The sequence below is a fragment of the Polistes canadensis genome, unplaced genomic scaffold (genome assembly GCF_001313835.1).
Source record: "Polistes canadensis isolate GaletaPanama2010 unplaced genomic scaffold, ASM131383v1 scaffold_3, whole genome shotgun sequence".
NCBI lineage: Eukaryota > Metazoa > Arthropoda > Insecta > Hymenoptera > Vespidae > Polistes > Polistes canadensis.
The window spans coordinates 649,239-659,755 of NW_014569550.1; the positions used below are offsets into that span (position 1 = coordinate 649,239).

At 34.9% G+C, this 10,517-nt stretch overlaps 1 protein-coding gene across 1 annotated transcript in view; it reads left to right on the forward strand.

Moving 5' to 3' along the window:
* Positions 1–4,568: 4,568 nt before the first annotated feature.
* The window catches only part of LOC106786502, a gene marked incomplete at its 5' end in the record, with an annotated part of 29,410 nt that continues 23,461 nt past the window's right edge, over positions 4,569–10,517 (forward strand). The window contains one exon of the mRNA XM_014747968.1: positions 4,569–5,306. Coding sequence (XP_014603454.1) covers positions 4,569–5,306 — 738 coding nt within the window. The remainder of the gene's footprint in view (positions 5,307–10,517) is intronic.

A 10,517-nucleotide genomic window follows, 5' to 3' on the forward strand; every position in this document is an offset into this window, starting at 1 on the left:
ATATATATATATATATATGTATAGAGAGAGAGAGAAAGAGAAAGAGAGACACATACGAATACAACACACACTTTATCCGCTTCTGTTTCCTTCCTTTTAACCAGACAGAAAGACAGACGCTCGTTACACACACGTTTGGTTTTCGTCCCTCGTTAAAACACTGGTGCGTTCGTTCCAGCAGAAGGGAGGCGCGCTGTCATATATTTTCCTTTGTTATTATATCCTCTGTCACACAACCATAATCATCATCGTCGTCTTCGTCGTCGTCGTCGTCGTCGTCGGGACGAGAAGAATAAGAAGCGTGTGCGCGATCGGAGCCAACGCAAGAAGGCGTCGTCGTGGCAGCGTTCCTGTCGTTTCTAACGTCCCCGGCGTCGTCCCTGGCGACGGCGACGGCGACAGCGACAGCGACGGCAACGGTGGCGTCGAGGGGGCCCAGAGGCCCCTCGTCGATATCGTCGAGGAGGAAAAAGGCACCGAGCCAAGGATGGAACTCAGCGAGTTTCTATTAAGCTTTCGAAACGATACGAACTTTTGCTACTGTGCGCTTTACTCTGCGCGGGCGTTACCCTGTTGTTGTCCTCGTCGTCAACGTCGTCGTCGTCGTCGTCCTTCTTCTTCTTCTTCTTCTTCTGCTTCTACTTCTTCTTCTCGCGTCGAGGATATTACTCGTCTCAGCGCCACGAGTGGCAGGCTATCCTCCGAACGGAGAAGGTACACCCTCACGCTTCCTTTTTCAGTACTCTACTGGCTTGAGGTAGAGAAAGGTCGTCGATCGTACGCCGCGCATCTCTAAACACACGAATATCGAACCAGTGCACGCACATTTCGATCCTCCTTTCACTTTGTATTCGAGTTTACTCTTTTTTTTCTTTCTTCTTCTTTTTAAAATCGTTTCGAATACACGAATCGAGAAATCGAAACTCCGTTATAGTAGTTATCCATCTCTCTCTCTCTCTCTCTCTCTCTCTCTCTCTCTCTTTCTTTTTCTTTCTTTATTTCTTTCTATCGATAGAGAGAAAGAGAGAGAGAGTGAGTGAGAGAGAGATGCATTTAAACCGCGAGCATTTTTCAAATACTCACGCGTCTCGATACTACTCTCGTCATGTAATATAAACAATAATCGTTTCTAACTACGTCAGTAATATTCATATGTTGTTGTTCGCGAAGTCTTTGCTGAACGTTAACGAGCCACGACGAGTAGCTCCTCTCTTTACCACGATTATTTCGCGGATATTGATAATTCGCGATTTCTTTGAAATTAATGGCCAATATCTAACCAACCGGACGTTATATTATTATCCCTACGCGAGTTAATTAAACTATCAATTAGTTCGTTTGTTTTCTTTTTTTTTTCTTTTTTCCTACTTCTTCTCTTATATCAATGAAACCGTTGAAAGTGTTCCGCGTAATCGTCATTGCGGAATTATAAAATTTATCCAATGAGATTAAACGAGAATCGCGCGATTACAACTCGAGATTCACAATTCGAGACATAACTTTCTTATTTTCTAATCTGTCCGCTTAGCGCACTCTTTCGTGAATCGTAATGACGTTGTGCAAACGATGACTTCCCTTTTAAATTAATCTCGACCTTCTTTCTATGTCGGCGGAGAGACTTAACACGTGCATCACATATTTAATGCCATGGAATTTTGATCTTCGCTATACGTTCTTTGATAATGTAAACGTTAAGAAAGTTGTATTCGAATATATTTCATGGGAATCGGTATTATTTTACATACGTGTCGCGTTTATGTATGACCATAATAACATTTATTTCGAATAATATCGAAAGAAGAGGAGGGGGGTGGGGGAAATTAATTGATCATATCTGTATAATCAATCATTGATATTAAAATCATCGTTATAAATTACGATTATTATTAAACGATAGTAAATAGAAATAAATCTATATGCTTTTTGTGAAGAAATACAAATATAATTCTAAATTCCCTAAGCTCCGGATATAAATCCTTGTTAATGCTAAATTATTCGCATATTGTTATCAACGATATTATTGAAAAGAAAAAAGGATGACAGAGAGAGAGAGAGAGAGAGAGAAAACGAGAATTAAACGAACAACGTTTTTGCTACAATCTTTTCTTGCTTATTTTATATATATATATATATATATTTTATACTTATATACACGTATATATAAACTATCCAAGCAGAGCAGCAGCCAATAGTATTGATAATACAAATAGATTGGAAGATGGTATTGATTCGATAAACCTTGTGCATCGTTTCGAATAAACACTCTAAACTCGTACGAAAACTTAATCGTCTATTCAAAGTCGTGATACTCGTGTATATGTGCACGCGCGCACATATATATATTATCATTTTTACAAAATTATTATTATTTATTTAGCAACGACGTAAGACCAAGTTTGAATTTTTCAAATTAACGCGTACCGCGAACGTAAAAAACTTTCAAAAAGTTTACCTAGTAATTTTATTTTTATAAGAAATAAAAAAAAAAAAACAAATAATTTTATTCATTGCGATTTAGGGGTTTGTTTTTATATATTTGTATTCTCATCATTATTTCGACAATTCTTCTTCTTATTCAAGGATATTCTCCCAACTGTGAAACGTTGAGTGATACTTTCGACAATTTTCTAATTACTTACATTTTTATTTCTCTCTCTCTCTCTCTCCGCCTTTTTTTATTTAAAATTTTCTTTTTCCCCCTTCCAAACGAGAGAACAAAAGGTTCACGTAGAAACGAGGTCGAAGGGAACAAAGAGTATGGCCCTTTCGCCTTTTTTTTTTTGTTTTCCTTTCTTTTTCTTCTAACCTCACGAATAACCCAGAATTTTTGCTGCATTTTACCTCATTTTCGCTATCTATCTCTTATCGAAGAGGATACGAAAAAAAAAGAAAGAAAGAAAGAAAGAAAGAAGGAAGGAAGGAAGAAAAGAAAGTGAGAGAGAAGAGAAACAATGTTTTCTTGTTAAGTATTTGCAATGATGTAAGTAAGTAGGCACTTATTCGCTTACATCTATCAGTATATATATATATATATGATATCCTAGGAGAAAAGAGGATAAGGTTATCGGGAATAAAAATCGTCGTGATGTTTAACGCGTGGCCCTATTTCTCTTCCAGTATTTTTTTCGCTTCATCTCTTTTGATTATCCCGAGTATATTTTATTTTCTGAACCAATAAAAAATGCACTTATCGTATATTATTTCCTTTTCTTTTTCTTCTTCTTCTTCTTTTTTTTTTTTTTTAAGATAAGTTAGTCCAATTTTTTAAAAATAAATAAATAACGAAACAAAAATTGCACGTAACTTATTTGCCAATTTTTTTTTCAATAGTCTTATATTTTATATATATTTATTTGGTTAAATACATTTTTCTAAATGACACGTCAACAACGTAGCAAATTTATTCACCATTCTACTATTTTTTATCTTATATATATTATCTTCTGAATATATATTTTTATAATATTAGTAATCAATATTTTATTTTAATTTTTTTTGGCCTTAAATGGAGGTTAGATTTATTTATTTGTCTTTTCCTTTTTTCATTGTTTATCTTTTAGCTTATTATGTGAATATATTTAAATACATACATATATATGAATACACATATGTGCATATCAATCATCACCTATATACGCGAAAAAAGTCTAAAGACGATAGTAATATCAGAAGAAGATAATAAAATACTTTTCCATTTATTTCTTTCAACTGTATATCGGGTGATCGATTTTCTCTCTCTCTTTCTTTCTCTCTCTCTCTTTCTCTCTGTTCTTTCTCTGTCTGTTTCTTTCTCTTTCAATCCATTTCCGGTGCGCGTTACCTACTTTATTAATTCTCGCAATAGTATATAACACGATTAGCAAATAAATCGTCGATGTTGTACGATCTTCTCTACCTCTCTCTTTCTTACACCTTGATACGAGCCAATCGAAATGTTATTTAAAACCGAAGGTACCCGGAAGCAGCAGTATGCCTTCTTTAGTTGGTGAACAAACCGTGCGTGTGAGTGCAAGAATAAGGAATACATTCTATATTTTCTCTCGGTCGGTAGAATCGATCGATTTCGCGGTATAGAAACGCATACCTATATAGAATATATACCTAAAACCATGTATATAACTCGGTAGATACATTAACATTCGATAAAGAGATAAGACGAGCCGAGAGAGTTTAAATCACGGATGCATGAATGATGATGATGATGATGATGATGATGATTATGATAATGATGATGATAATGATGATGATGGTGATGATGGTGCAGGAATTTTGATTATTGATATATAGGTATCGTGCGATATGAAAGCCCACGTTTAAAAAAAAATGGATGTATTTATCTAGTAAATAGATATAAAAAGGGGACATGAATGGTGGGACTAGGGTGATTGTCGTTTCGTTCGAAATATTTCATCGTTGATTGTTATTAAACGAAATGATCAGAGACACGAGAAGGTGGAGAGAGTAAGTGTTTCGGTTCGACGTGTTGGTTTTTTTCTTTTAATATCAAAACAATTCTTCTAAGTAAAGGAAGAGGAAGAAGAAAAAGAGATCAATAAAATATAGGATAAGGCCCAAAACTGGCGTCCCAGGGTCGTCGCGAAGCGGGCTCCCGGTCCGGTTCACGTTCCGGTTCACGTTCCGGTTCACGTTCCGTATCGCATAGCTCCGGTTCGCGGCATCCCGGAAGCTTGACGAAAACTCGCCGTAGAACTAATCCACCATACGCATCATCGACAATAAATACTACAACAACAACAACAACGGCTACGAAAACGGGTCGTAGCAATGGAGGAGGGGGATCCCTCTCGAGCAGAGGAAGTGCAAATGGAACACAGTGTGGCCTTTGCGCGGTGGTTACTGCACTTTTTCGAAGGGCAATGTGCATTGCTGGTAGCAGACGGGGTTCCGGTGAATCATATTATCAAGAACTTGCACCGGATATTCATCAAGATATTTGTGCATCCTCTTCGACTAAGACAACCACGATCACGACCACAACCACAGCTGCTGCTGCTGCTGTTGTTGTTGCTGCTGCTGCTGCTACGATTGTTTCAACACCTAACACCACCATTCCAAATGTCACTGATATAACTTCAACAACAACAACTGCTACTACTACTACTATTACTACTACTGCTATTAGTACTACTACTACCACCACTACTGTTACCACTACTACTACTACTACTACTACTACTACATCTACGACGCATCGTCATTCTAGACGAAGCTCACCGACGGAGACCACTAGCTTCAAGGTCGACGAGCTCGGTGCCTATGTTAAGGAGGCCGTGCAAGCGCAAGAGGTGAGGACCGATGATGATTATGACCGACACTCTGCCTTCTCTCTTTCTCTCTTTTTTTTTCTTTTTTTTCTACTTCATATGTGTGATGATAATCATGACAGTGAATTTCGTCCGAATAATTTGCGATATTTATTTTCTTTAGCCAATTTTTTTCATTCGTTTCACTGTTATAATTACCAACACTACGTCCCAATTTTCGTTCATTCTCTGATATTTATTTATTATCAACGATTTTTGCATGTATCATCATGTAGTACAATTTTTTAAATGCATAAATGAAAACATTCATTCACTTTTACAATTTAATATCTTTTACAATTTTAATATCAATATACTTGTGTGTGGAATCATTCTCTATTTGATTCTTCTTCTTATATTTTCCTTTCTACTTTGAAAGGAAGATTCAATGACCGTTTAAGACGAGAMCCCGAGCCTCTACTTGACCCTGAAATATTTTTGAGTTGTTTTGCAAACCGGCTTAATGTATTATTGCGTTTATTTAATCAATTTTTAATAAGTTAAGAACTTATTTTTACTCTCTCTCTCTCTCTCTCTTTCTATGAATATTTTTGTTCTTCGTTGATCGCCGTTTCTAATTTAGTTAACGTGGCAACTAAACGAAAGTAGAATAATAATCGATGAATCCTCGTGTCAAGTGATGGTTAAATTTGAATGGAATCAATCGACAAAGTTATACTCGTAAAAAATTTACACACACGCATACATACATACAAATACGCGCATGCGTACACACATGCACACCCAAAGAGAGTAAGAAAAATTGAGTCGATCGAACTAACAGAAACGATTTCATTGTTGATTTCTGGTATCACTCGCAATCGAAATGACGAGGAGATAAGGAAAAAGAGTACATATGGCTTTTTATGGATCCCCTATGACCGTTGTTTCTCCATTCTCTGTGTGTATATCAAATTGTTATGTTAAGAACAGATGGATAAGGGAAAAGAACAAACTAAAGGATACATTTCCACTAACTTTCTTCTTTCTTCCTTCGAGTTGGCCAAACTCGGTCATGTGAGAAGTAAAGAAATAATTAGAAAAAATGAGTTTGTTGGATCTTCGCATATTATCAAATCAAAATTCAAGGTATACGTGCATTTCGTGCATTGCTCAAAGTTATTTCAAACCTTACAATGTATTTTGTCAGTTAAATTAATAATAAGTTTTTTCGATATTATAATATACGTAAAAGTATATGCATACATGTTTTATTGATTTTTGCAAAAAAAAAATAAAAAAAGAAATAAACTCGTATCGATTTACAAATACACTAACATGAAAAACAATTTTCGTTCGTTAATATTTAATCGTAGTTTTATTCGAAGAAAATCCAAATCTTGTCAGTCTCATCCATCCACGTATATCAAATTTAAACGTGTATATATAATATAATAAATCGGGATATTTAGAAAAGCGTTTGGAAAGTTTCCTCTTTCAAAATTGGCACGAACATTTCGAGTAACTCGATATTTATTATTAAACGAACCTTTTTTTTTTTCTCTCTCTCCCTCTCCCCCCTCCCCTCCCCCAACCCGTCGCTCACCCGACCGACCCCTCTTTATTTTTTATTCAACTACGTCAATTTGAAAGTTCAACGTAAAATTCGATGGTCAGAATTTTTGATTAAAATAATAGAAGAAGAAAAAATAATGGAAGTGAATCGAATTGATTTTTTATTCAAAAGTATATACCCACACACTTATACACATACGTACACGCTCCTCGTAGACGACTTTATTATATCAACATAAATAAATATTTTATATGTAAGTACTTCTCATATATACGTGAAAAATATATATTATATATATAGGTATATATCTACTACGTTGGTTTATAAAGTTAAATGTGATTCAACAAAATATCGTATCGTATTATTTTTGTACGAGACACGATTTTGTATTTAAAGAAACGGCCAAGAGAGAGTAACGTAATCGATTCATCGGATGGACGGACAAACGGACGGACGGACCAATGTTGTCGTCGGCATTTTCGAGGACTTATTTTTCTTGACGTGACGTGTTTTGTGGATGTGCCGCATTCTCTTAGGTGGTCTGAGGTGGGCTGGGGTGAAATAAGTTGGGAGAGAATATTGTGGTGTGTGGGGTTGGGGTTGGAATTGGTATGGGTACGACAGTTTCTCTGAAAACCTCGCCAAGATATGTTGAACGGGTTAATCGTTCTTAAACTTTCAAAATATCTTCAGAAAATTCCTACGTGCACTGAAATCCGAATATGACATTTTCTTTTTTTTTTTTTTTTCTGATTTTCCTTACGATCGATACACTCGTCCTGTTATTACAAAAAGATGAAGATGAATATGAAGAAGTAACAAACAAACAAACAAAAGTGGAAATAAAAGATAAGGAAGACGGAAATGCGAGTGAAAGATTTATTATTATTATAAGATTTATGGATAGCTAGATAGAGATATTGATCGGAATACGAAAGAAGAAGCCTCCAGTACCCGAAATGAATAGGACAATCGTAACTGTTAGGTGGAGAAAGGACTCTCTTCATATAATAGAATAATAATTTTGATCACGATTGGGGGGAAAGATGCCCGTATTTCGAATAAACAATTTTAATACAAATTTACAACAAAATTATACGACTACGAGAAATGAATAAGATCATTGTAATATAATAACAGTAACAAATGTGATGTAAAAAAGAAAAAATGGTTATCAGTTGTCTTACGTTTGTTAATAAGTTGGACTATCACACATCAGTCAACCCCGTGACACGTTATATTTATTCATTTATTATACTATTTATTACTGTATTTTATATTTGATATATCTAATAATCTTATTGTTAGAGACAATTGTGAGTAATAAAAGGTAAAACAGGGTAAAACTTACACGACGGTCAAATTGTTAAACCAACGTTCGAGTTGATCGATTTTAACTGATACGTATACAGTAGGACTTTGATTTATTCGTATCATTTGTTTCCTGATCACGTTGGTTAATCCAGGTTTTAACTGTACTATAATATTGTACGAAGAATGTACTACTGTTTATCGACTATTTGTTTCGATAGTAGATGACACGAACAGGAAAGTGTATACACAGTGTTCGGAGCATCTCGATAATGGAGTATGCGAATAGTAGAACATTGGAATAAGTAGATCGTCGGATACTGAAGGTTCCACTGTAATTTATTCAACAGAATTAAAATAGGGAAGTGTATGCAGTGTTCGGATAATGGAACATCTCGATAGTAGAGCAACCACGCGAATAGTAGAACGTTCAAATACCAGATCGTCGGATATTGAAAATTCCAACTTGTATTTGTATATTTCTAAGATAATTGTATCCTTATTTTTACTCTCCCATTTTTACGGGTTCGAGTCATTTATCCAATACTACTTAAAGAAAGTTGCATATATATTTTTTCTTTCCCTTTTTATATCTCCAAGAGAGTGTTTTTATTGTTTTTCGAACGAATGGGTCACCTCCCCCTCCCCTATTCATTTTATTTAACCATGGCCCCAAACTTGCTTGACTCTAGTGATCCATTAAAAAGAAAACTAATAATCTAACGCGATTAGGCCGTTGACTATTTCTCAGATAATCATAAATATACCATAACAACTCAGACAGAAATCCTTGTGTGTTAATAATTATTTAAGAACGTTTTATGTTATCGTAAAAAATCGTCTACTTAGCGAGGAGACTATAAATGTATACGCAATTAGCAGGATGATTAAGGGGAGTGTTAACAAAGATGCGAGAGAGTGAGAAAGAAAGATAGAAAAAAAAAGAAAAAAGAAAGAGAGAGAGAGAGAGAGAGAGAGAGAGAGAAAATTTATTGCATCGAAGCATCGAAAGATACATAAACGTGGAGAGACGTATTAAAGAAGGTTGGTGTTCAAGGGGCTGAGGTGGGGTAAGGGAGGTATGTTCTGACAGGTGAATAGATTTACAACGCAATTAAGAATCGATCGGACATTGTCGCCGACTTTCATTCGAGCATTCGTTCGTTCGTTCTATCCACACACACACACACACATAGGTAGACATACAGGACAATATAAATGAGTATACCTAATGCATACATACGTGCACATATATACTTATATATATAGTAACACATTTACACGATGATCGTACTCCTCGATGAGACATAAACGGTGTGATAAGAGCTTCCCCATTGCCGGTTACGAGCTAACAAAGTTCGAAAGTCTTCGAACGCGATCGCATATATACATATGCGTTTATGTGTGTGTGTGTGTGTGTGTGTGTATGTTGTATGTTATATGCAGTTTACTCTACTCGTTCGTTATCGTTCGTACGCGTATTCGACTATTATCGGTAACCGAATGAACGTCCAATGTGTGTTCGTCAACAACGTTCGTCAAAGTAGTTTTCATTTTAACAAAATTTTCTTTTTCTTTTTTTATTCGTGTTTTTTCCCTGCCTCTACCACTCCCTCCCCACCCCATTTTCAATACTTTTAAGGTTTATTACGTACTATGGAATTGAGAAAAAAATATTGGATGGAATTTTTTTTTTCGCGAGAGAGGATCGCGTATGCGTAGCTTGAAAGAAAATTGATAGAATCTTTTTTCTCTTTTTATTTTTATTTTTATGATTGATCCAAATAGGAATGCATTTATTTTTCATTCGAATATATATCGTTATATTTTGTTGGGAGATTTAAAAGAAAAAAACAAGAAAAAAAAAAAAAGGAAAAGAAAAAATATCGGAAAACGATATGGCCGTTGGATGAATTCGTTCGATTTCTTTTTTTTTTTTTTTTTTTATTGATCGTTCCCGACCAATAAAAAATCCTTCGAAAATTCGACTTCTTTTTTTTTTTTTTTGTTTTTCTTTTCATGAAAGGGGTTTGTTACGATTTTACTCGTTCATTTTATTTTCTCTTACATTTCTTTCTTTCTTTTTTCATGAGTCAGTCCCTTTTGGAAAATCATATTCATCCGGTATCATTAGCCTTGACCTCGTTATAACATTGCAAAGAAAGAAATAAAGAAAGAAAATAAATTCATAGAATTTTTCTCCTTTTTCCATTAACAATAAAACGAAAATGTTTTATTACCAAAAAAAAAAAAAAAAAAAAAAAAAAAAAGAAAAAAAAAAACTAAAAGGAAAAAAGTACGTTTATTTTTCTTCTTTCAAACGATTGAAAAAATTAACTATAATTATATAAAACGTCCGAAACACG